The 27,998-nt window shown below is 34.4% G+C and overlaps 1 protein-coding gene across 2 annotated transcripts; it reads left to right on the top strand.

The window, feature by feature from the left end:
• The first annotated feature begins 37 nt into the window (after positions 1-37).
• nup155 (nucleoporin 155) lies at positions 38-27,991 on the top strand. 2 transcript variants are annotated; one of them, XM_059540137.1, is made up of 34 exons: positions 38-183; positions 842-1,006; positions 1,090-1,227; positions 1,322-1,418; positions 1,620-1,690; positions 2,380-2,472; positions 2,545-2,808; positions 5,364-5,437; positions 5,519-5,610; positions 6,517-6,614; positions 7,957-8,225; positions 11,423-11,593; positions 11,664-11,774; positions 12,771-12,865; positions 13,886-13,971; positions 14,075-14,137; positions 14,692-14,842; positions 14,963-15,029; positions 15,757-15,872; positions 17,261-17,364; positions 17,443-17,576; positions 18,861-19,052; positions 20,062-20,200; positions 20,280-20,415; positions 20,498-20,651; positions 21,919-22,023; positions 22,116-22,270; positions 23,212-23,341; positions 24,285-24,398; positions 25,534-25,654; positions 25,734-25,844; positions 25,974-26,110; positions 27,035-27,141; positions 27,359-27,991. In XM_059540137.1, the coding sequence occupies exons 2-34, from the start codon at positions 865-867 to the stop codon at positions 27,495-27,497; spliced, it is 4,176 nt and encodes a 1,391-aa protein (XP_059396120.1). In that variant the 5' UTR covers positions 38-183; positions 842-864; the 3' UTR covers positions 27,498-27,991. The 2 variants fall into 2 exon arrangements, with proteins under 2 accessions (XP_059396120.1, XP_059396122.1); XM_059540139.1 differs by having other exon boundaries at positions 42-183; positions 860-1,006.
• Positions 27,992-27,998: the final 7 nt, after the last annotated feature.

Here is a 27,998-nt window from a genome sequence, read left to right on the forward strand (position 1 = left end):
CTCACTTCAGTTGGGCTCTGCAACAGGGGGAAAAAATTGTGACTTTTATTTTGAAATGTGCGCGTGTTTCCGGTGCGCTTTCCGCTCGAGTCGTCGCTGCAGTCACACGCGCTTGGCGGGAGTCCCTGAAGTCCTCAAACCCGCTTTCAGCTGATATTTTATGAATATAATTTTCTGTCATAGGTGAGTTCGTTTTAATCGTTGTTCAATCAGAGCTCAATAAAGCTCATTAGTGAACATCTGATGTCTTTGGGGCGCTCTGTGTTTTGAATAAAAGTTAGCTGTGCGGCTAAAGCTACTCAACATCTCTGATTAATTTAAATTAGATTTAACACCACAGCGTGTTTATTTTCAAATCGGGTGAATTAAAGCTCATCGTTTCTATTTTATAACTAAATGTGCTTATTACAGTCACAGGTGAGCTATTTGGCTGTATAAATAATTCATATTTCATAATGACACAAGTAACGTTATTTATTATTAACGTTACTTTGAACTCCCGCCTTAGCTTTGAGAAAGTATACATATATATTTTTTATACATTTATATTTTTTTGTGATTACATTTGTGATCGACTTTTATCTTAAAAGTGCCGAAAGCGTGTTAATGTGTATTATTAGACGTATAAAGGTCTTAGTAAGTATTAGTATAATTTGCGTATATGTGTGTGTGTAGAAATGTATAATATAATCCAATTGCATTAAAATTTATAAAATAAAATGTATACACAAATGTGTGTATATGTATATATATATATATATATATATACATATATATCTATATATATATATACATATATACACACACACATATGTATATGTGTGTATATATTTTTGTCCAGGTGGTTTGTAGTGTCCAGTGATCATGCCGTCCAGTCTGGGCTCCTGTAGTCCAGCCGCAGCTCTTCAGGAGGCTCTGGAAAGCTCCAGCCGCTTGATTGACAGGCATCTGCAGGAGGACCGCTGTTTCCCGGACCTTTCAGAGCTCCTCAATGTCCCGTCACACAGTAAGAGATCCAGTCTGGCCGTTCTTGAGACATGCTTGTTGAGCATAAAACACGTTCATGTGCTTGTGTCTGTTGTTTGGCAGATATGCCTTCGCTCTCGGGGATGTCGGACATGGATTACCCCCTGCAGGGACCGGGGCTGATCAGCGTGCCGAGTCTCCCAGAGCTCAGCGCCATCCGCAGGGTTCCTCTTCCTCCGGAGCTCGTGGAGCAGTTCGGTCGTATCCTACCATACAGATGCACAAGATAAACCTTGCACACTTGTAGAATTAATCTATTAAGTTGTTTGCAGTGCCTTAATTGCCTTTATACTAGATATGCAGTGCAATTGCATGATGGGAGTTTTCCCAGAAATCTCCAGAGCATGGCTCACCATCGATAACGACATTTTTATGTGGAATTATGAGGATGGGTGAGTATCGACACATTGAGTGTCATTAAAGGACACTTGTTATGCGTTTTAAGTAACATGTCATATAGCAGTCTGTGCATGTAAATGATCTTATGAAGTGAGCAAACTTTAAATCAAATGCATGTTTTCCAGCAGACTCCGAAAACAAAAATAAAATTGTATATGAGCATTGTTGTTTATTTGTCTGGTTTGTTTCTTCAGGAGCGATGTGGCGTATTTTGACGGGCTCAGTGAAACTATTCTCTCAGTTGGACTGGTCAAACCTAAGTCTGGTTAGTTGGATTTTCTGCTGTGCACTATTTAGTTCTCACCCTCAGAAGAAGTTGAGAATGTTATGGATTGATTATTCTGATGTTTTATCAGTCATTAGCCAAAAACATGTCATGCATCGCAAGATTTCACACTGGAGATTTTTGATGTTTTACTACTGATTATGTTTTTATATTCAGAATATTGTATTGACATGGGTAGTCTGAGTTGTTACAGGTATTTTTCATAAAAGTTTGCATGTGAAAAAGAAGAGAAAAAAATGCATGAGAGTAAACATAATCTAAAAAAATACACTGCATATGCATATATATATGCATATGTCACACTTGAACGATTCAGATCATCAAACACATTTTAGTATTACACAAAGATAACATGAATAAATGCAAAATGCATTTAGACACTTAATGAATACATCATTAAAAAACTGCATTTTGTATTTTCTTGCATTATCTTTGTGTAATCATAAAATTAGTTTAATGATCTGAATCTTTTAAGTGTGACATATGCAATAAAAAAAGAAACGGCAAACTAACTAAATGTGACTGATTCTCAAAAAAAGAAAAAATCTAGAGAATATTTTTATTCTCAAATAGTTTCAACAAGAATTGTTCACGTATTTTATTACTAGTTAAAGAAAAATAAATGGAGTAGTGAGTGTACCTCAACCAAGCACTATTGTTTGTTACAGGTATTTTTCAGCCTCACATCCACTTCCTGTTAGTGTTGGCCACACCGGTGGACGTTGTGATCCTGGGCTTGAGCTTCCCGAAAGCCCATACAGGTGAGTGTCATGTGATTTAATCAGCACCTGCACATGTTTGATTGAATCTCAGTGTGTGTTTGTGTGCCGCAGGTCTCAATGACAGCATGTCAGGAGCCATGCAGCTGTTGCCAGATCCTCTCTACTCCATCCCCACTGATAACACATACCTGCTGGCCATCACCTCCACGGATGCGGGCCGTATCTTCATGGCGGGGAAAGACGGCTGTCTGTATGAGATGGCGTATCAGGCTGAAGCCGGCTGGTTCAGTCAGCGCTGCAGGAAGATCAATCACTCCAAGAGCAGCCTGTCCTTCCTCATCCCTTCACTGCTGCAGTTCAGCTTCTCTGAGGACGGTGAGAGATAACCAGCAGATTTTGAAATAAAAAATAAGATCTTTACATTTCCTGGGATTTTATCGATTAGATGATATTTTGCTGAGTGTGTTGGTATCTTAAGGCGTATCATTTTTGATATTTTTCGTATATGATATATATTTTTTAATGAGCCTTTTATAGGCGTTTCTACCTTTTTATAAAGCCATTTTTTCTAAAAGTTTGCATCACCTTTTGAATCAAATTCTTACATTTTAATCAATCGATTAGAATAATAAGACAAATACTGTTGTCAAAAAAAAAAAGTAATCCATATCAACAGAATTTGTTTTAGCAATGCAAAGGAAAGACACATTTACACACTGTTCAATGCAGGACATGAATGTTTTAACCTGCAGTTACGGATGCATCTAATAATGTTTTGATGTATTAAACATGAAGCTTTGGTATTTGAAATTAATTATTTATATAAAAAAGTTACTTTGAATGTGAAATTAAAACGGCCAGTAGGAGGCAGCAAGTCACTGTTAATAAGTGAGTCATTGTGATTGAACCGAATCATTTAAACGGGTGATTCATTCAGGAATGAATCACTAATGTTGCTCAGAGATGCACAATAGTGCTGTGGATTTGTTTTGGATTTATTTTTGTTGTCGAAATATCACAAAAACAGGCTTTATGATGTCTTAGTCCCTTAATATTAATTTCTTGTTTATTGAACTGTTGTAAAAAATCAACATTGCATCTGTAATCATGCTTATTTTTGGAGGATAACACTTCACTCTGTGTGAAATTGATTCTTTAGATGAAGTCTTGAATAATGTGATCATTCTCAATGTATTTTAATTAGGGGTGTGCATGGATAGTCGGAAATTCGACTATTCGTTCTGCTCTAATTATTCGATAAATAAAAATGATACTAGAATTTTGCAAAAAAAAAAGTTCACAATAAAACCTATTTGAAGATGTATGCAAGCAAAAAATAATTAATGAATGAATTCGGGGCCGTTCACATATCATGCCTAAAACGCGTGGAAAACGCTAGTCGCGCCGCTTTCTCCTTCTTTCCAAAGCACTTGGGCAGAAGCGCTCCTGAGGCGTCTGCCGTTGCTAAGCAACAATGATGCGCTCTCTCAAAGAAGACGCGTAAATTTCAGCTAAGGATAAATGGATTTGCAGCACAGAAAAAAAGCTTTCAGTAGCTCTGCTACTAAATTTATTTCAAAATGGAAATCCATATACCGCTATGATCAGCTGTTCCTTCATCTTGGCTGAGCTTTCAACGTTGTTAAGGGAAACGATGAAGCTGAATGTTTATTTCTTGTCACATGACCCACGGTGCGCTTGCGGCATTCTGAAAAGTTGAGATGTTTTTAACTCAATGCGGTGCAAACGCGCCTGGAAAAAACGTGCGCATCGCGACCGCGTTGCTTCCATTATGAGCGTGCATACCGCGCGCCTACATTAAAAATAACGAACTTGAGCGCTCAAAAGATGCGATATGTGAACGGCACCTAAGAACTGTGATCTTCTACAGTACTTCAAATATGCTGTGGAGAATCACAGAAAGTGACCGAATTCAAGAACATTGTTGCGGCATCTCTCAAGCGACGAATAAACACCGCTAACTTGGAGAATGCAGTGAAAACTCCTCTTCTCACGTCGCGTCAAACATCTCAGGTTTCCCGATGAAAACATGAGAGAAGTAAGACTTTTTTGAACATTATCAGATAATTTTCCTTGATGTGAGAGGTGCGGATGCAGCCGCCATCACCAACGATGAAGAGGATGCAATGCCCACTCGGCAGAAAAGGCTGAGCCAGTTCTTCAGCGATGATTACAGAGAGTCCAGCCGAGACGAGTGGGAACAGTTCTTGCTGGAGCCATGTATTCCACCAGATGAGGATCCCATTCAGTGGTGAAACGAAAACACGAAGCGCTTCACAAAACTTATTCGCTTAGCACACCGTTATTTGTGAGTCCCGACAACGTATGTGCCGTCAGAGCACGTTTTCTCCGCGGCCGGCCTTATTGTTAACAGACTAAGGAGCCGACTTTCCCCCGATCATGTTTACATGCCCGTATTTCTTAACAAGAACATGTAAAACAATAGGAAAAAAAGCAAAAAGATTTGCTCACTACTTTTGTTTGTTTGCACGCATTGTTAAAGGTTTTCAGCTACAAAACACAATGTGTGATGTTCAAGCTTATTTTGTGTAAGCTTGTTCAAAACGGAAACAATAAATGTTGCTGAAAAATAACGTCTGTCTCATTAAACTTAATTTAAATAAACGAATATTCGAATATTCGTTTTTTTGTGAGCTCAAATATTTGAATGTGATATGTGCGGAAAACGCCCATCCCTAATTTTAATAGACTGGATCATGCAATGAAAGAATGCACTCTAAATACTTGCAATAGTCTAGACTTTACATAATGCATGCACTCTGTTTTTGCAAAATACTCAGTCAAGTTGTGCAATAATTACGATATTATCGCAGACAATATAAATCGCACACCTCTATTTTGTAATCCAAATCTGAATGTTTCACTTTAAATCTTGTGGTTTGTTTCAGATCCCGTTGTCCAAATTGCTGTTGATAATTCAAGGAACATTTTATACACTCGTTCGGAGAAGGGCGTCCTGCAGGTGGGTGTCTTGACTGTGAACCAGAGACTGGTGTTTGTGATTTTTGATTGATGTTTTAATGTGGTTTTTGATGTGTGTCAGGTGTATGATCTCGGCGCTGATGGGCAGGGCATGAGTCGAGTCGCAGCCATGTCTCAGAGCTCCATCGTCTCAGCGGCTGGAAATATCGCCAGGTAGAGAATCACCTGCGGTTTCTGTGCACTTATAGAAAATAGAGTTCGGCTGATAAATAGATAGCTGATTAACCATTATGATATTACAATCAAAACAGTACATTTGAATTATTTTTCTCAAAGGGATGCATGTTTTATTTTTTTTATTTAAATTATTGATTTTTTTTATTATAATTTTATTTGGCCTTTTTTTTTAATCTTATACATTAAATTATCATTATTAATAATAGTATTATTTTTTTATCACGGTATATAAAAATAATTATCTTTAGGCATGTGAAATTAATGTAAAAAAACTACATTATATTAATATTATACACATTTGTTGTACAAAATAAATTTACTGGTGTTATTATTAATAAAATAACATTTATCTTTAGCTTAAATTTAAAAGGAATTAGAAAATGTTTATATTAGTCAGTGCCGAAATAGTCACTAAAATATTGTTGTTAAACCATAATAAAACTAATATTATTTATTATATATTAACAATTTACAAAAATGTATCATCTTTAATAAATGCTAAATTTCAACGATTAACATATTGTGCACTCCTGGTTTTTCTTAATAAAATGTTTTATATTGTTTTCACCAGCATTATCTTATTATTATAAATAAAGGTGTTAAAAATAAATGTATCATATTTAAATTCAAAATTGATAAAAAATACTAATGTTCGTTATTGATATGGTCACCCATATATTGTGCGCACCTAGTTTTTCTTAATAAATATACAAAAATAAACAAACTCAAAACGTTGACAAAATACAAAAAAGACACCTGTGGGATCAATGCTGTCAATTAAAAAAAAAACTTGTGTAAACTAGTCCTAGGTTTTAAACTCAACCAGAAAATTTGCTGCAGTACAAATTTCATCTCAAATGCATGTCTTTGGCTGTTTTTCAGGACAATCGACCGCTCCGTGTTCAAACCCATCGTTCAGATCGCAGTAATTGATCGCTCCGAGTCGTCAGACTGTCAGCTGTTGGCCATCACTCATGCTGGTATGATTTAGAAATGGAGACTTTAATGCATCTTGGGTCTTTATCTTCTCTAAAGGCCGTTACACACTGAGCGTGAAAAGATTAATCGCCTTCTGTAGGGATGTTATGATTGATCACGAGCAAGTTGAAAATCAATTCAAATATATCAGTTGAGATGCTAAACAAATATTGATTCAGTTTGGGTAAAGAGTTTAAATGAATGTGTGTCTGAGAGGAACATACTGTCTTTAGAAAAGTTTAGATGGTATTTATTCTTTTCATCTTGTCTCTGTATAATGCATATTAAAGTTCATAAGTGCAGCGCTGCTTTGTTTACAGCGGTAACCGAGGAAACGCTTTAAGCTCCCCCTGCTGCAGTGTTCTTAAGTGCTTTGTTTACAGCGGTAACCGAGGAAACGCTTTAAGCTCCCCCTGCTGCAGTGTTCTTAAGTGCTTTGTTTACAGCGGTAACCAAGGAAACGCTTTAAGCTCCCCCTGCTGCAGTGTTCTTAAGTGCTTTGTTTACAGCGGTAACCAAGGAAACGCTTTAAGCTCCCCCTGCTGCAGTGTTCTTCTGTTTTTGCTTCATAATTTCGAAATGATACAATCTAATTTTGATTAAAAACTGCTCATGTTTCATTTATGCAGCATCTTTGTTTGGATCATGATTAGAATGCAGTGGTTTGCCTCTCATTTTAAATACGAAGAGCACACAAAGCCTTAATTTGTTTATGTGAAGATATTTATTTTGTTATTTATTTGATATAGGACTTGTTTTAAAATTTCAATTGAGTTTTATTATTTACATTGACATTATATTTAAATTTGGTTTTATCCAAAGCAACTTACAAATTAAGACAACAGAAGCTATTTAAATCAACAATTTATGCATTTACTTCATAATTGGTCTTAAATTTCATCGTGTTAAAACTAAAAAATCATGAGTTGAGTGAATCGTTACATCCCTACAGCATTACATTTAGATAAGTAACTTTTGGTTCTTCATCAGAAGCACAAACTATCCATAATACTTAGAAGAATATATAATTAGAGGTACATTTCAAAATGTAGTAATGTTTTTGATAAAAAAAAAAGTTTAAACCATCATCGGTGATAGTAATAACTTCTGATTGTGATCTCAAATGGATTTTGATTCTATAAAAGCCAGATGTACTCTTTGTATTTTATAATGGACTGAACCCTACCTGCTGCTTGTCATTTCTCATAAACATCTTTTATTGTTATAAAAATACTACGAGCTACATAAAAACATGCATAGAAAGTTTATCTCTATATTCAGACACCAATGACATCATCATCTCGTGCTCAGTGTGTAAAGGCCTTAAATTGGGTTTCTCTGCAGGTGTGCGTCTGTACTTCAGCACCATCCCTTTTGCTCCTCCAAACGCCAAACACATGGCGTCCCATCCCAGCATCCTGACGCTGGTGCATGTGCGTCTGCCGCCCGGGTTCTCTGTGTCCTCCACCCTCCAGAAACCTGCTAAAGTTCACAAGGCTCTCTACAGTAAAGGAGTTCTGTTGATGGCTGCGTCTGAGGCAGAAGACAGCGACGTTCTCTGGTGCATCAACCACGACTCCTTTCCCTTTAAAAAGCCCCTCATGGAAGCTCAGGTCAGAGATGTTATTTCCTCTTCCTGTCTGTCTGGTTGCTTCTTCATTTGTATTGGAAGCTTGTTTCCACCATCCTCAGTTCCAGGGTTTTCCCTGGGTCAAAATTGCTCTTCGGTGGTGGCTGACCGACATGGTCATCCACACACAGCAAAGAGTACCCTAGTACCCACATGATCCGCAAGTCCAATATTGACAATTAATGTTAAATTTAAAACAAATACAAAGAAACTGTTTTTTTGTTTTTATCCTATTCATGAAAAAACGATCACTGTCATCTTTTCTTGCCCTCTTTGCAAAAAAAGCTGTGATTTTTTTTATTTTCACGACTGGCTTTCATAGATAAGAAAGATAAAATCCTTTTTGATAGACCTGATAGTGATAATTATTTTAGTATAGTCATATTAAAAACGTAACGTTAAAAGGTGTAATAGTGTATTTTTGTACCATATAAAATTAGCAGCTAGCTAGCAACAGATCTAGTTTCATCTCACTCCAGTCTAACTTTAAATTATTTATATGTAATTTACTACACATTGTCATAGGCCTATACATACCGTGGATTATTAAGGCAAAATTTTACTTAACACTCTTGCTAAATGGGGTAAGCACACTTACTTTCTCATTTCAGATGTGTATGTTCTTCTAAGAAGTAATGATTTGTTATACACTGATTCAGACACTGACGAGCAGACCAATTGCTTTAACCATTCATTATAAAGAATCAGCTCAATTAGGCGCAGTCACTTCAAGAGACATTGAATCCATCCAATATAATACACGTAAAAAAATTCTAAACTTTTTACTTTCACTTAAGACATAACCGACAGTTTTTTTTTTTAACATACTTTCCAAGACGGTATGAATTTGATGGTATTTGACGGTACAAGAGCAAAATAAGGCAAATTCAGCGTTCAAGTGTTTTGAGACGCCTCTCTCTGCATGAGCTCTGAACACCAGAACACCGCGGTGCTGAATTGGGCTCTTTCACATCCTTTTCTGTTTGTTTAAACTGCGATTTGTAGTTGTTCGTTCAGGTGCAGGAGGAAGTTTGAGGAGAACTTCACAAAGGAGAGCCAGGCGGGAAGGAAGTTGACCTGAAGTTGAAGTCGGCCGCGTGCCGCCTTCTTGTAGCAGAACTTCACTTGCGTTAGCATCCCATTGACTCCCATTCATTTTGGCGTCACTTTGACAGCGAATAACTTTACATCTGAGGCGTTTAAAGACTCCATTTGTCCATTATTTGTTTCTAAAGATACACGACAATGTATAAGGGGCTCCATTACCTTCTATGTTACATTATGGCCCCGTAGAAACAGTTTTTGTAAAAATAGGCTAACGATTGCGTCATAACCACTCGACTCTCTGTCGCACAGTAGAGAAATTACCGTACAGACAGGAGGAGAAGCTCGCAGGCAATCGGGGAGACGTCAAGAGAGAAGCCCATAGATACAAGCCCTGGCGTTACATTTTAAAATACTATACAAAATAATTAATCAGAATACTTACTCACGCCAAAGAACTCCCCACTCAAGCTCGCCGTCTCTGCAAGATTAACGATGGCAGTTTGCACGCACAGCTACTAGAAGATTTACATCTGTCAGACAGGTTGCTAACGTCATCAAGCTTAGTTTGAGTCTGCGCGTCAGAAACAGAAGTACTAAAATTCACTAAAAATGGGCTTCCCTTGTCTCAATTGAGTTTCAATGGGGTCGCTGTGTCCATTTCTTTTAGTGTCTATGAGGAGAGCTCAGTTCAGTGCTGCTCTCTCTCTCTCCGTGTGTTCACCGCGTCTTGTGTTTGAATGCTTTAAACTCTTTTTAATGTTTAAATCGACAAGTGGCAAGGCTTAAAAACATGTGAAAATTGTAAGCTTTTGTGACCACGAGCAGCAGTGGCCTGTCAACTGTCCTGAGCGTCTTTTTAGGCTGGCCTCAGCCAGACGGTTGAGATCGCCAGGGACACCCCCTCAGCCGTGTGCCCCTATAATCGTCACCACCTTTCACCCCACTAGCGACGACCCTGGGATCAGCTGATTTTGATGCGAGGAGAGAGCAAACACAGAACTGAAGACGGAGAGTGCTTGTGCGGGGGTGAGGCGATGTGCTCGTTCTCTCCGTCACTCCATCAGTAGCCTGCTTCTCTCACAAAACCCATTGGCGGGACAAAAAATCGTTTTGGCGGCCGCCAAAAAATTTTCAATGTAGGAAAAACCCTGCTCAGTTCTGAGAGGAAAAGACATCATTGTGAGAGATAATTAGTTTATCGAACTCTATAACTCAAAAGTACATGAACTTCATCTCCAGAACTGCTCTGAGAGTTTTACATTACATTTCATTTCAAGGTCTTCACGACAACCCGTCAAAATAAGTTTTTTTTTCAACTTGAAATTGTGACAAATATATTACTATGGTACAGTAGATTGTCTCATTGTAGTAGTAATAATTATAATAATACTAATAGTACTAATGAAAAATGTAAATTGTATTTTTTTAAAGGAGTGTGTGTATATGTATATATATATGTTTTTTAAAGAGTAAACATCTGTTATGCAGCACTTTGCTTGCCAGAATATTAAAGGGTTTAATTAACTAAAATATACGTTTTAGGCTTTCATTTGATTGCCAGAAAAAAGTAAATATTAATAGTGAAGACAATTATTTCTGGAGTAAAAAAAAACTTTTTTTTTTACAATTTTAATATTGTTGCCGAATTTTGTTTCATTATTTTAATTAATTTGATACTTTTTATTATTAAAAAAATAAGAGAATTTATTTATATCATTTAAATTAAGAAGTCATGCTTCTTCTTTTTTTCTTTTTTTTTCAGATTTTAATAAATTGATTTATTTTGTAAGTTTCATTAATTAGACATACGTTTTTGATTACTAAGATTCAATTTAACAGTTAAAACAGTCAAAAAATATCAAAATTTAAATTTAAAATAAAAGTGAGGGGGGAAAAATAGGTCAAATTGATTTGCGAGAGAGTCACAATCACCTTTTCTGTTTTTTCTTTTTTTTTTTATTCCGTGGCAGAAACTAAAAACAGAATTGTGAGGAAAAACTCTTAATTTATATCTCCGATAAAAAGTCGCATTTTTTGTTGTTCTTTTTAAATTTTCTATCCTGTTGCTGAAACAGGCTTCTTTAGTTAACCGCGACTGCACCCTGACATCCGTGTTTCTGTCTCTTCCTCCAGATGACGGTGAACGTGGACGGTCACTCGTGGGCTCTGTGTTCAATCGAAGAAACCAAATCTCCCAGAATCCTCTCTCCTCTCAATAAAGATCTGGTTCCAGTCACTGACTCTCCTCTCGTCGTTCAGCAGCACAGCGTCCCGCCGCAGATGTTTGTTCTCCTGTCGGCTCAGGTATGACTGATTCTCTCGGTGTGATGTTCTCCGTGCTGTTCCTCTCTCACGGTTTGTTTGGTGTCTTCAGGGGAGTCACATCTTCCACAAGCTGCGGCCGGTGGATCAGCTGCGCCACCTGCTGGTGAGCAGCGCTGGAGGAGAGAGCGAGGACATCGAGAGCTTCTTCAAGCTGCACGGGGTGAGAGACGCCACGTTTGAGACAGAAATAGATACCGTCAATATTTCTCACATTATCTCAGTTCATATAGTAAGTAAACACTAGGAAAAAAACATTAAGTGAACTATAGTGTCGAATACAGCATCATATCAGAAGTTTAAAGGTATTCATCAATGCAACCCGTCAAAATAAGAGTTCGGTTTAACTTGAAGACATTGTGCCTGAAATATATTACTATTGTTCAGTAGAATGTATGTAGCTTACTACTACTAGTGCTAAACTTATTAAAACTTTGTTTTAAGGAATAATCACACAACATTTCCAGGTTTTAATTTTATTAGTAAATTCCCTTTGTTTGCCCAAAAAAAGTTTAACCTGTTAACTGCCACCTGGCCCCTGTTGTACTTCACTGTATTACAATTAAATCCTAATCTAATCATGACAAACTATATATCGTTGGAAAGGTCTAAGACTATTAAATAGATATTTTACCAATCTTTTTTGTTAAAAAATTATCTTTAAAACCCATTTTAAAATCAGACATTGCATTATCATGAAAATGGTACATCAAAATCATGTTACAAAATGTTTTCAGTCATGAATTATAAAAATGTAGGTTTGGATCATGCACTTTCAAGTCTATGTTCAAAAATGTGAGTAACAGTTAACAGGATAATTTTCAATAATTAAAAGATTTAATGAAATCAATGTTTTATGCCTTCATTTGACAACTAGAAAAAGATAAATGCATAACACAGAATTTCTGAGAGAGAGAAAAAACAACAGCAACATTTCATAAGACTATTTTAAGAATAGATGTTTTTATGCATTCAAATGCATAAACAAAATTTGGTAATGTGAGAAAAAACTAAGCATTTCGTAGCGACACGAGCTTGTAATTTGTTTATAATTGCATGCATTTCATGCTTTTTGATTAATGAAAGTTGGTTTAACCGTTTAAAAAGGAGTCCAGAAAAATATCAGTAAGAATTAATGTATATGTTTTGATCTGTGCAGGAAGGGCAGGCGTGTGCAACGGCGCTCATCTTGGCCTGTTCTTCAGCAGCGTGTGATCGAGAGGTTTCTGTGTGGGCCACACGAGCCTTCTTCAGGTCAGATATCAGCTTATATCACTCTTCGTCCCCAGGCTTTTGATCATTGTTGTGGTTGCTCTTGAATTTTTTGAAGTAAGAGGAACCATCATTTCATTTTTAACAGTCATTGTAGCTAAATTATTTCAGTATGTGTAAAGAATCAAAAAAAAAAGAATTTTTTAATTTATACTGTGTTTAAGTCAATACAAGGAATATCTGTTTACTATTTTTTTCTGTATTATTTTCACTGTTATAACAACAAACAGAGATATGATTAACATGGATACATTTTTAATATAGCATTTCATTTATGAAAAATGCTGAATGAATGAAGCTAAACGGACAACTTGAACCGTTTGACTCTAGTGAAACTCTCTTCAGGAAATGTAGATTTATATTGCATTTTAATCCATTTGGCAGAAATTTGAAATTTGAATTTTTTTTAATTGAATGTTTTTTTCTGAATACCAATAAAATAGTAGGATTTGTCATGGATTGAGTGAGAAAAAAAAAGTACTTTTTTTTTGTATGTGTGTGTTTAAGTATATGTAGTTTATTATTTATTAAGTATTTTTTTTTTTTTTGTAATGACAGATTTTGACCAAAAAAAAAGCTTTTCATCTTTTGTTTTTATTTTAAGTTTTGGAATATCTCTAAATTTAATTTTTTTTTATTAAATCATTTTTACAAAAATCTTTAATTGTTTTTTTTTTTTCATTTATTTTATTTAAACCTTTTTTGTTTTATTTTGCTTTTGTTTTTTTACATGATTTCTGAACGTAATAAAAAATTGAAAAAGTGTCACACACCAATGTGACTTTTTTTTCAGTCTTTGTTTTTATTTTATTTATGTAGTTTGAACAATTTCGATCCGCTGCAACACATTTTTCAAAAAAATCTGATGCATTTGATCAGTTCATTGAATAGCTTAAACCACTGCAATATTCATTTCACGAATCATGATGCTTCTTTTATATGGTTTATCAAATATTGTGAGTATGTGATATGTTGCACAGCCTTATGTCTATTATTATGTAGGTACGGTGGAGACGCTCAGATTCGTTTCCCATCATCCATGTCTGCTCCCAGTAACGTGGGTCCGCTCTTCAGTTCCCCCGTCCCAGGTGATGAACATCTCATGTTTTCACCATTAAACATGTCGAATCACTTACTAGCTCATGTGTCCGTGTCGTCTAACGTCTTATCTGTCGTCTGCTGTGATTGTAGGATCCCCAATGTCTGTCGGCAGCCCCCTACCAAACCCCAGTTTTCTTGCCACACCTGCGCCAGGTATAACCCCCCACACCACCACCACCACCACCTCGGACCAGCGATGGGTTAATATAATCTGTCTCTACCAATCAAGTGGATCCTAAAGCAGTAGATCACCTGAAAATGAACATTTGCTGAACTTTTACTCACGCTCAGGTCATCCAAGATTAGGATGAGTTTGTGAGAAATGTATTACATCACTTGCTCAGCAAAGTGAATGGGTGCCGTCAGAATGAGTGTTTAAACAACATCACAAGTAATCCACAGCACTCCAGTTCATCAGTGTGAAGACAAAAGCTGAAACAAATCCTGGATTTTGATATGATGTTTTTATCAGCTGTTTGGACTCTCATTCTGACGGCACCCATTCACTTTGCTGAGCAAGTGATGTAATACTACACTTCTCTGATGAAGACACCACCTCATCCTAATCTTGGGTGGCCTGAGAAGAGAGTAAATATTTAGCAAATGTTCATCCTGGCTTTTTTCATGCTTGAATTTTAAAAAGTGAAAGTGATGTTTTCTGAATGTGTTTTTTGCTGTAAATTAGTGTTTGACTCTGGACTCATTAGGCATGTTCCCGCCGACCGTGTCGACGCCTTACATCCCAGTGACTCCCATGATGCCGAGCGGTGCACCCATCACGGCCATGTCGTCTGGACCCGAGGTCATCTTCTCTGGGAAACACAACGGCATCTGTATCTACTTCACACGTATACTGGGGTCAGTCAGCGTTACGCTCACATACAGACGTCTGTGAGAACACTTGTGCAAACGATTGATTCAAAATAAAAAGTGCTGATTCTTTGCTCTTGTTTTTTTAATGTTGATGCTTTAAAACAGGAACGTGTGGGATGGGAGTCTTTCGATGGAGACCACCCTGACCAAAGGGGCTCAGACTGTGGCTATTGTGAGTAATGACCGATTTTGTGAAAATGATTTGTGCTTTATTTATTTGTTTTTGAGTAATGACCGATTTTGGGGGATTTTTACAAAAAAATGCTGCTTTTTGTTGTCATTTGTTTATTGTAATTGCAGATTTCTGAGCATTTTTACAATGCTTTAGTTATTTTATTTTGTTTATTTTTAGTAAGCACCGGTTTAGTATTTATATATATATATATATATATATATATATATATTGTTTTGGGAGTAGTTGTAGATCTTGGAGCATTTGAGAGTAATGCATTATTTTGACTATTTTTTTATTTTTAGTAATGACAGATTTTTTTTTCTTTATGGAAAATGTTGTAAGCATTATTCGTTTTTTTTTTTTTTCTTTGAGTAATGACAGGTTTTTGCAATTTTTGTAACCTTTTTATTTTTTTTACTTCAAACTTTTTTTGTCAAGCTTATATTTTAATTAGCTTTAATTGCTGTGTTTTTATAGCCTGTCTCAGAAAGATTTTTCCTTTAGTTTATTTTTATTAATCTATTTTGACCTGTCTATTTTTTTCAAAAGTAATCATTTTTATTTATTCCTGCCTTTTGTAGTTGGTGTTAATTAATTTTTTACTTTTAAGCCAATCAGAAAGTGTCTAATGCCAGTCAAGCATTTGGTTTATTCTCAACATCCCTGAAATCCCTTCCAGCAGTGTTCTGTGTCTTTATTTCCCTGATGATGTTGTGTGGTTTAGTTGGAGAGTACGGCCAGTTCATCTGATCTGGAGCTTGTCTTGATGGAGCTTCAGGGTTTGAAGGAGTTCCTGGACAAAAACTCCCAGTTCAGTCCTTCTTCTCTCGGTGCGAGCAGGTAGGTGCCGTTCAGATCCTCTCGTGCTCATCTTGAGTAAAGCACACTGGGTTTTCTCACTCACTTGACCTCAACAGCAGATCTTTTATTCATTTAAATAAATCATACATAGTTATTTCTTTAGTTTTTATTTATTTAGCTCAATTGGTAGAGCACTACCTTATCAAGGTTGGAGGTTCGATTCCCTGGGAACACATGATAGGTTAAAATTGATAGCCTGAATGCAATGTAAGTCACTTTGGATAAAAGCGTCTGCTAAATGCATACATTTTTTAATTTAATTTAATTTTTTTATTTTGTATTAATATATTTAGATTTTTTTTTTTAATTTACTAATTGTCAGATATGAAGTTAATTATTCTTTTTTTTTATATATATATATATTTTTAACACTTTTAATAAGATATTTAATCCAAATTATATTCGTTCAATAAATATAAATGTATTTTTTTTCAACTTATTTATTTAGTATTTGTTTTATTTACTTATAAAAATATTTTATAATAATTTATATATATATATATATATATATATATATTTATATTTATATATATATATATATATATATATATATATATATATATATATATTTACTATTTATGTTTATTTAGTATTTGATTTGTTTCTTTACAAATTTTCAGTCATGTATCAACTTAATTTTCTATTTTACATTTTTCTAACTTAGTAAATGAAAAAAAACTTTAAAATAAAATAAAAGCTCTAATGTCGTTTGCTTCAAAATAAAAGCGCAATAAATATAAGTGCATAATAAATGAACATTGTAAATAAAATAAATAGTAAAAAAAATACATATTTATATTTATTGAACAAATATAATTTGTATTAAATATCTTGTAAATAAAATAAATAGTAAAAAAATACATATTTATATTTATTGAACAAATATAATTTGTATTAAATATCTTATTAAAAGTTACAAATATTTAAATTAATAAATTTATATTTGAATATACACTTATATACACTTTTAATAAGATAATTAATACAAATTGTTTGTTCAATAAATATAAATATGTATTTTAGTATTTGTTTTTTTCTGATTTTCAGTCATGTTTATTTATTCAGTTTGTTACATTTAAAAAAATGTATATACTTTATAGAAAATATTTTATAATAATTTAATTTCTATTTATGTTTATTTAGTATTTGATTTGTTTCTTTACTAATTTTCAGTCATGTAACTTAGTATTTAGTTTTTTTTTTTAAGTGAATAAAATGTAAAACAAAAATTATATTTATATTGTATACATTTATAATTGTATTGATTCTTTTTTGGTTCCTTAATTTTATAAACAACTGCTTTATTACTTTAAAAGAAAATACATAGCCATAACTATACATATCTGTAACTCACTTGACCTGCTCAGTTTCAGCTCGCCAGCGAACCTGCAGCAAAGGCTTCTGGGATTCATGCGTCCCGATGGCTCCAGCTCTCAGCAGATGCATCAGGAGCTCCAGAGGAAGTACCACAGTGAGTTTCTCTGTTTCCGTTTGTCTGTGAGTCTGTGAGTGCTCAGATGTTCACCATCTTCTCCGGTTCGTTCCTCAGCCGAGGCTCAAGTGTACGAGAAAGCGTCTCTTCAGGCCATGCAGCAGTTGGTTCATCGCTCGTATCAGACGCTGGCGCTCTGGAAGCTTCTGTGTGATCATCAGTTCAGCCTCATCATCTCAGAGCTGCCCAAAGTACGAGCCCTCGCTCTGTTACCCCTCGTGCTTTCTCAATGAGAACAGTAGGGATCTAACGATATTATCCTAGCAAAACTGTCTCGATATTATCATGGTCACATGACGATATAACGCAAAAAGCGGAGTTTGTATTAAACCATATTTAAACTTCATATTTTAAAATAAAAGGTGTTAAAGTTGTGTTTTGGGCCATTATGCTGTGGCACAGTATCTGTTCAACTAAAACCGAAAGCACTTTATGGATTAATTCCTTTTTTAATGCCTTTTTGTTGCGTGTTTTTAAAGTGTACTTTTTTTTGTAAACCTGTTTTCACTGAAGCTGGATTTTTCCTTCAAAATAAAAGCTCTAATGTTGTTTCCTTCAAAATAAAAACGTAAATATAAAAGTGCATAATAAATAAACATGACTGAAAATTGGTAAATAAAACAAATACTAAATAAATAGTAAAAAAAAACATGTATTTATTGAACAAATATAATTTGTATTACATATCTTATTAAAAGTGTTAAAAATATTTAAAGTAAAACAATTTTTTAATTAACTTCATATTTGAAAATTAGTAAATGAAAAAAAGTTTTAAAATAAAATAAAAGCTCTAATGTCGTTTGCTTCAAAATAAAAGCGCAATAAATATAAGTGCATAATAAATGAACATTGTAAATAAAATAAGTAGTAAAAAAATACATATTTATATTTATTGAACAAATATAATTTGTATTAAATATCTTATTAAAAGTTACAAATATTTAAATTAATAAATTTATATTTGAAAAATTGTAAATGAAAAAATAAATAAAATAAAAGCTCTTATGTCGTTTGCTTCAAAATAAAAGCGCAATAATGAATATAAAAGTGCCGTCCAAATTCACAATATCTGCTTAAGTGTAGAAATTAGAAAATAACTATTGTAATTTCCCTACTGTAGTTTTGTTATTATTATTATTATTATCATCATTATATTCAGTTTTGTTTGGCTTATTAAAACATGAGTGTGAGTGTAATTTATACTGAGACTGTCTATCAGAAAAAAAAAAAAAAGGGTTGAGTCTCCTTTAAAGTTCAGGTACGAGTCAATTCACTAACTTAGGTTAGTGTATTAGAATAATTTAACTTCAAAATTACTATTTTAATATCACAATAAATATCGTATCGTGAACTTCATATCGTGAGATTCCGATATCATTAAATCCCTAACGAATAGGTTTATTGATTGGGTGTCAGATTGTTGAGGCTCAGACTCTGTGTTCTTTTCTTCTTCACTGGTTTTCTTCCTCCGTCAGGAGTTTCAGGATCAGATGAAGGCGGTGAGTTTTAAGGATGTGGTTGTTTCTGGACGGGAGCTGAGCGGCGCTCTCATCACGGCTCTCATTAACGTGTACATCAGAGACAGTGCGTCTGTAGACAGCGTCAGCGCTCACCTGAGAGACATCTGCCCTCTGCTGTACAGCAGCGACGACAGCATCTGCTCCAAGGTGCTTTATTAATTTATCTAGTGTAGCTATTTTGAATTATTTTGTTTTATTTGGCTTATTTCTAAATTTTAGTTTAGTTTTCAGTTAACTTTAATTATTAATTTTAGTTTTTAATTTATTTGTTAATTTTAGTTTGTATTTTTTATTCATCTCATATCTTTTTTTACATTTCAGTATATTTAATTTTGTTTAATTAGTTTTTAGTTGTTGTTTTTTTTTACGTTTAGATACTTTTATTTAAAAAAAAACTGGTCCTTTTGTTATTATTATTGTTATTTAAATTAGTTTTTTTTTTCATTAAATCAGTTTAAAATCTTTTATTTTTTCATTAATTTTGTTGGGTTTTTAATTTAGTTGTTTTAGATTTTACTTATTTCAGTGGTTTTAGTTATTTAGGTTATTCTTATTTATTGTTTCATTTTTTTAGTACTTAATGTTTGTATTTCTTTTGTGTTGATATTGTTTTTTTATTCTATTTTTTATTCATTGTTTTTATTTCTATTTATTTTATTTTAGTTAATTTATGTATTTATTTTTTTAAATATATGTTTTGTTTGTGAATTATTTGTTTAATTGTATTTATAGAGCTGGGTTATTTTTTATTTATTGATTTTATTTTTTTGTTTTTTTAGTGGAACTATTTCTCATTTATTGTTTTTATTTTTGTAGTGATGTTTTTTGTACTAAGTGTTTGTATTTTTTTATAAATAGATTTTTATTTTTTTGTGAAGCTATTTTTCAGGTTTTTTTATTTCAATTTATTTTATTTTAGTTAATATGTATTAATTTATTTTTTTGTTTTTTTGTTTGTGAATTTTATTTGTTTAATTTTATTTTAAGTCTATATTTACTTTTCTTGTTTGTTTAACTATTTCATGACCATGTAACTTATTTTAATATTTCCTTATTTTATGACACCTTCAGGACAAAGTTTTGTTGTGCATCTATACGAGTTATAGTAGCAAGTTTTATAAACAGGAAGTTATCAGACCTCTCTTCCTCCTGACAGGCCAATGAGCTGCTGCAGAGCTCCAGACAGATCCAGAACAAGCTTGAGAAGGAGCGGACGCTGAAGGAGTCTCTGCGTCTCTATCAGCAGATCAGTCACCACACAGACCTGCCCCTCGTCTGCTCCCAGTACAGACAGGGTGAGAGCACAGAACCACTGAACCATTCATCTGCTCCCATCATGATATAACCAGCTGATCTCATTGTGTCCTCGTCCAGTGCGTTTCTACGAGGGAGTGATGGAGCTGTGTCTCACTGCCGCTGATAAGAAAGACCCTCAGAAGCTGGGACTGCACTTCTACAGGAACGGAGAGCCGGAGGAGGACTCGAGCGGCCAGCAGGCCTTCCAGGAGCGGTCAGCACACACACACACACACACACACACACTCCTGAGGTGCTGCTGTGGAAGTCGATCTGTAACTCTTGTGTTTGTCTAGACTCTCGTGTTTTAAATGCATCACGGACACCATGCAGGAGCTGGTGAACCAGAGCAAAGCGGCCCCTCAGTCTCCCAGCGTCCCTAAACAACCCGGACCCCCCGTCATGACCTCTGACCCCAACATGCTGAGCAATGAGGACGCTGCGGCTCACGTGAGTCCTGAACCACATGCTGGAGCTTCATATACTTCAGTCTGAACCTGTTAGATGCTGTCGTTTATTGTACTTCCTAATCATAAGAAGTCGTTTTAGTAATGTTCTTGTCATTTTTGTTTGATATTTCTAATTACCTCTATTATTTTGATAGTTAAAATTAATTTCAGTTAGTTGCCAGCATTTCTGATTTTCACGTTCTTCCTCTTTTTTTCGTTATTTCTTTTATATTTTTCTTTGTTTTTTTTTTTATTTTATATTAGCTTGACTTTTTAGTACTTCAAATTTAATTTATTTAATTTTGGTTAGTTACCAAAGAAACATTTATTTTTTTCCCTTTTATACAGTATATATATATTTACTCTATAATGTTATTATATATTTTTTGTTATATTAAAAATTTAGTTTTTAATAATTTTAGTACTTGAACTTTAGGTTGTACTTCATTTGTTTATTTAAGTGTTAGTCATTTTAATACTTCAAACTTAATTTTTTAAAATGTATAATTTTTTTGGTTAGTTTCAGAGGCAACACTTATGTTTTTCCCTGTAATATTTATAATTTCATTATTTTGTTATTAACTTGGTAAGTATCTTGAATTTTTTTAATTCAATTTAAATAGTTTTCAAGTGTTTCCTCTTACATCTCCATTTGTTTTTATTTTATTTGTTTAATATTTTATTTCAATTATATCAATTATTATTTATTTATTTTCCTTTTCAGTCATTTTAGTAATTCAGCTTATTTTTGTCTTTCATTTAGTTTCCAAGTCAATATTTTGAATGTTTGTTTTTCCTTTAATATTCATATATATTTTTTATGTTTTTATATTTCTAATTGCTTTAATCTTTAACTTATATTCATTTCAGTTGTATTTATTTCAGGTTTAGTAATTTTAATACTTCAACTTATTTTTTTGCTTAGTTTCCAAGGCATAATTTTTAATGTTTTTCCTGTAATATTTATATTTTCATTTTGTTATTTACTTTTAATTATCTTAAAAATTTTCATTTAAATTTGTTTTGATTATTTCATCTCATATATAAATATACAGAATATGAATTGAATATATGACAACATATATTTGTCTTTTTTTTTATTATGAATGTTTTTTGGTTTTTTTTAGTCATTTTTATACTTTTGAATTGTTGTTTTTCGTTTAGTTGCCAAGACAGCATTTCTAATGTTCGTTCTCTGTTCACATGTTTAGTCAGAAGTGTAGTTTTGGTTTACGGGTTTATTCTGGACGCTGTTGGTCTTCTCTCAGTTTGAGCAGATGCTGGGTCTCGCTCAGAGATCTCAGGACGAGCTGTTCCACATCGCGCTCTATAACTGGCTGATCCAGGCCGACCTCACAGACACACTCCTGGAGGTACGAGTGATCTCATACACACACACACACACACACAGCTCCTCAGCTGAAGTCTGTCTGCTCTCAGTGTTCAGGGTGTTTCTCTGCTCCAGGTGAACTCGCCCTACCTCGAGGATCATCTGATGCACATGATCAAGCAGGACCAGAGTAAAGTGCGTAACATGGACCTTCTGTGGCGATACTACGAGAAGAACCGAAGCTTTGGGAAAGCAGCGCACGTTCTGGCGCGGCTGGCTGACATGCACAGGTATGATGCTGGTTAGCTCCGCCCACTCACATCTGATTGGTTCAGAATCTCTCAAGGGCCCTGTGACTTGAATTTATAGTTCAATGTGAAAAGTCACGGAATTTGCCGTGAATTAAGTTTGTCATTACACTTGAATCAAATCATGAAATGGACTAGTATATGTGAATATTAAGCCACAAAAAAAGCATTTTAAATATGAATCATTCATCTTCTGCGTGTCTCTGTGTTTTGTGAACTGCACACATACTGAAGCATGAAAGTGAATTTATATACATGAACAGAACTGCTCTGAGAGTTACAGTTTCATTTGAGTAAAACTAGTGCCAGATGTATGCACGCCAACCTTTTCTTTTGTTAAGTCACTTTAACTTGAAGATATTGTGGCAGAAATATAGTAATATTATTCAGTAGAGTCTAAAGTAAAACTGCTACTACTACTGTTGGGAAAAAAATAAGAAACCTTTATTTTTTTAAAGGAATAATCGCAATAGAAAATCCCAATCATTTCATTTTCATGGTTCATGCCTTCATCTGGAAAAAATCTAAACGAAGGAAACCGTTTCCGAAGGCTATTGTATGAATTTTATGCATTCAAAATAATTAAGCATGCCAAAACAGAATTTGGTAATAAGGTGAGAGGAAAACTCAAACCCTTCATAGGGCCCCAATCGCATGCTTTTTAATAAACCAATGTTAAATTATCAAAATCATGAAACGTATGTTGGACATAAACATTTAATTTAACCGTCCAGAAAAAGGAGTCCAGAAAACTTCAAACGTAAAGAAATGGAATCCAGAAAAATGAAAACGGAATGTTGGTACGAATGCAATAGAAGCCTTAGTTTAGATATTTAAATGACCGCTGCTTTACACTGATTGGAAGACCTGTAAAGTTAGATTTGCTTGGATCTAGTGAACATGACTGGTTTGTGTGCGTGCAGCACGGAGATCTCTCTGAAGCAGCGTCTGGAGTACATCTCCAGAGCCATCCTCTCGGCCAAGAGCTCGTCCTGCGTCTCTTCACTGGGAGCCGACGGAGAGTTCCTGCATGAACTGGAGGAAAAGATGGAGGTGCGGATGACCTTCACTCAGTGAACGAGCTGATGGCTGTCTCTTCTGCTCATCAAGGCTGCATTTATTTGATCAAAAACACAAAAAAAACAGTAATATTGCACAAAATTTTAGAATATGAAATTATGGTTTCTATTTTAATATCCTTTAAAATATAATTTATTTCTGTGATGCAAAGCTGAATTTCCATCCTCATTACTCCAGTATAAAGTGTCACACGATCTTCAGAAATAATTTTAATATGATTATTTATTATTAGAGTTATCAATATTGTGTTGGCAAATCTTTTTTTTGGAAGCGGCGATACTTTTATTTCAGGATTCTTTGATGCTTAAAAAGTCTAAAAACAGCATTTGTTCAAAATATAAATCTTTTCTGTCACTTGTTATCAATTTAACACATCCTCGCTGAATAAGTTTTAATTTCATTTCCAAAAAAGAAAGCATAAAAATGTACTCTACTACTGTATATTGTTAGAAATGATTTCTTTTTTAAATAAAACACTTTATTCATCAAAGAATCCTGGAAAAGTATCACAGCTTCCAAAAAAATATTAAGCGTCACAACATTTTCAACACTGATAATAAATCATATTAGAGTGATTTCTGAAGATCATGACACTTTATACTGGAGTCATGATGATGGAAATTCATCTTTGCGTCACAGAAATTAATTATATTTTAAATGATATTAAAATAGAAACCATAATTTCATATTCTAAAAACATTTTGCAATATTACTGTATTTTTCAGTATTTTAGATCAAATAAATTCAGCCTTGATGAGCAGAAGAGACTTCTTTAAAAAAACATTACAAGTCTCACTGACCCCAAACGTTTGAACGCTAGTGTGTGTGTGTGTGTGTGTGTGTGTGTGTATATACTGCACCAAACCATGTCACAATGTCAGTTTTATTCTGAAGGTAGTTTGCTGTGATCCTTCAGGTGGTGCGGATTCAGGTGCAGATCCAGGAGACGCTCCGTAGACAGTATTCCCAGCATCCCTCAGTGCAGGGAGCTATTACACAACTCGACTCCGAGCTCATGGACATCACCAAGGTAAATGGAGACGTTTCAGTTGCATGCACTTCCTGATCTGCTGTTTCATAATAGGGCTGTCCAAAAAAAATGCATTTTGAATATTCATTGAATTTAAATATAAATTCCACATTCAGATGCAAAAACGTTGCATTTGAATTTTAGGTGCGTTTCAGGCAGCCGTATAAAGTGGTGCATGAAATGCAATGACAATGTAAGTGTCATTGCTTTCTAATGCTTTTGTTAGCCAGTCCAGTTAAACCTGCAAAATGTTCAGAATTTTCTTCAATCCATAGAAGATATAGTTCAGAAAACTGAAACCAAGGCATTTACACACAACGCATACTTTGCACATTTTCTAAAAGAGGTCGTCTATCACCGTTACACTTGCGTCACACACAAGTGAGCCGCTTTAAAATGAATGCAAGTTCAACTTAAAAAAAAAACAAATGTCTTGAGATTTTATAGCAATTTTCCCATCCCACTGCATCTCATGTTTTTAAATGGAAAAAGTACTCATTGTGATTGGCTTTCATTCTTTTGTATCAATCATACATGATGCTGTATTGTTTATAATTGTTTAAGCAGCTTAATTAAATATGTGACCATGGACCACAAAAACAAGCATTAAGGGTCTTTTTTTTTTAATTTACATTAATACATCATTTGAAAGCTGAACATAGCTCAATGTCTGGTTTGTTCGGAGGACAATATTTGAAAATCTAGAATCTCAGAGAGCAAAAAAATCTAAATATTGAGAAAATCATCTTTAAAGTTGTTCAAATGAAGTTCTTAGAAATGCATATTACTAATCAAAAATGAAGTTGATATATTTACAGTAGGAAATTCACTAAATTTCTTCATGGAACATGATCTTTACTTAATATCCTCATGATTTTTGGCATAAAATAAATATTTATAATTTTGAACCATACAATGAATTGTTGAGACTTACGACGTGGTCCATGGTCACAAATTTGGTTGATAAACATTAATGCAGCGTTTCACAGATATTGGTGTTATTTTATTGCTTTAATAAACATGCATTAGTAATATTTAGCTTGAGAACCCAAAAGCTATTTTCCCCTCTGTAATGATGTCTAAGTGCAGAGTTTTCACAGCCCTATTTGATGAACACGTGTTCGTCTCTCTGTAGCTGTACGGTGAGTTTGCGGATCATTTCCGTCTGTCGGAGTGTAAGCTGGCCATCATTCACTGCGCGGGACACTCGGACCCCATCCTGGTGCACTCGCTGTGGCAGGAGATCATTGAGAAGGGTGAGCGCTCTGGCTCTCGCTCTAGACTTCCTGTTCCTGTGCGCTGGCTCGTGTGTCTGACGCTGCTGTTGTGTTTCAGAGCTGAGCGACAGTGTGGCCATGAGCTCGGCGGACCGCATGAGAGCCCTGAGCCTCAAGATCGTGTCTCTGGGGAAGTTATACGCAGGAACGCCGCGATACTTCCCGTTAGGTAGAGCTTCATCTCTGTGTGATTCTCTCTTGCTTTGATCCTCAACTAACTGCTTTTGTTCTTCTTTTGGATAAAGGCGTAAATGTAACTCATCATCTGATCCCGTGCTGTTTGTCGTGTGTTGTTCAGACTTCCTGGTCAAGTTTCTGGAGCAGGAAGTGTGCCGGTTGAGCTGGGACGTGGGTTTCGTCACCTTCACCATGCAGGAGATTGGAGTTCAGCTTCCACGACTGCTGGAGGTTTACGACCAGCTCTTCAAGACACGGGTGCGAGAAATTTAGTGGAAAACTATTGCAATGTTTAGATTAGGATCTTATATTTTAATCTACAAGCCCACAGGCTGAATATCTAACTTTCTGCATTTTATCATCTCGTAAATCATCGCATTTGCGACTAAATCTTCACTCTGTGCGACTACATGATGTCTAAAATAATAAATTTGCTGATTTTATTCGCCAGTGTGTGAGTTGAAGGCTAAGTATAAGTTTAACACAGATATATTAACCGTGATTAATATTCACGAACTCAGCATCTCATTAATCCCTAGTGCATTTTGTATTGTTATTAGTATATTTCATTGTATTATTGTTATTGTTATCATCAGTCTGGTGAGTAAACTAAAACATTTACTAGCCAATGCCGATTATATATTTTATATTATATTATTATTATATTATATATAATATATATTATATATATATTTTTTTTTATTAATCAAGAGGATAACAAAACAGTAATTATATTTTTATTTATTTTTCTACATTTTATATTTACTTATTTTTTTTATTTTACATTTACATTACAATTTTATTACATTTACATTAAATTTCTCATCTTACATTTATTTTTTATTTTTTTTAGTAGTCCATAATCCTTTTTAGATTTGCTTAACAGTGGTTATATATCTTTACTTATGTTTTATAATTATGTAAAATTTCATTACACTGGCTTAACAGTGGTTGTCTTTATTTCTATAATTTATTTTTCTAAATTTCCTATTTACATTTTAATTTTTCCAATTTTTCTTTTAATTATTATTGCTGTATCTAAAAGTTTGTGTTTGTCATGTAACTTGACATGGCATCTTAAAAAGTGTCCCTTTTCTTCATTCTGAAGTGTCAGGAGTAAACAAACCCAAAATCTTAAAATGTAAATAATGATAATATAAATAATTTCTCTGTTTCGCCCAGGACCCGTGTTGGCAGCGCTTTAAGAAACCGCTGCACCTGGTGGAGTGCATCCATGTGCTCCTGTCCGGATACGTGAATGACCCCAGCCGAGTGCCCACATACGACAGGTACGATATTTAGTCAATATATCATTTTTGATTATTAATATGCATTGCTAAGAACTTCATTTGAACAACTTTAAAGATGATTTTCTCAATAATTAGGTTTCTTTGCACCCTCAGATTCCAGATTTTCAAATATTGCTCTTTCCTAACAAACCATACATCAATGGAAAGATTATCAATCTATCATATTTTTCTTCACTCAATCTTTGGTTGATTGCAGGCGGAGGTTTACTAACGCTTGTCTGGATAACATCTGCGGGTATCTGGTGGAGCTGCAGTCCTTGAGTCCAAACGCGGCTCTGCAGGACATTATACGCAACTTTAAATCCCTTCAGACCAAACTGGAGAAGCTCCATTGATGACAGTGAAGGACTTGCCAGCGGTCGTTTTCTTGATGTTTTGTTTTTTCTCTTCGCACCAGGACTTCAGTCTTTATATTTACTGGAAATTATTAATGTTGACTCGTCCAGCCATGGAAATTCCCAACAGACATCTGAAATAAACACTTCTGATGTGTATTCTTGTGGTCATCAGCAAATTTGAAGGCGTGTAATACATGATTTTAATTTCTTATTCAGTTCATAAACTGTCCGGAGAGGCATTTACTCTAAATGTTTTTAGTTACCGATCTATGGTTGGTAACTTCCCCTTGGATGCTGTTTTTTTTTTTTTTTTCTTGATTGATATGTGATGAAAGGAAACATGCTCTCCTGTGTTTTGTACTAGTCGTCAGGTTCAACAGGAGAGACTTTTATTAAAAGGACACATTTTTACGAAAGCCTGCATCTATTCAACCACCTTCTTGTTTTGTGTGATATGTATCGCAAATGATTTGAAAATAAAATAATGAAAAGGTTTTG

Source organism: Carassius carassius, chromosome 45 (assembly GCF_963082965.1).
Source record: "Carassius carassius chromosome 45, fCarCar2.1, whole genome shotgun sequence".
In the NCBI taxonomy this organism is placed as follows: Eukaryota; Metazoa; Chordata; class Actinopteri; order Cypriniformes; family Cyprinidae; genus Carassius; species Carassius carassius.

Bases quoted from the DNA above. Each gene is read 5' to 3' on its own strand.
- nup155 (XM_059540137.1), top strand. From the start codon at position 865: ATGCCGTCCAGTCTGGGCTCCTGTAGTCCAGCCGCAGCTCTTCAGGAG. The intron at 17,577-18,860 runs GTACGAGCCCTC...TTCCTCCGTCAG, and splicing joins TCATCTCAGAGCTGCCCAAA to GAGTTTCAGGATCAGATGAA. The intron at 26,111-27,034 runs GTGCGAGAAATT...TGTTTCGCCCAG, and splicing joins ACCAGCTCTTCAAGACACGG to GACCCGTGTTGGCAGCGCTT.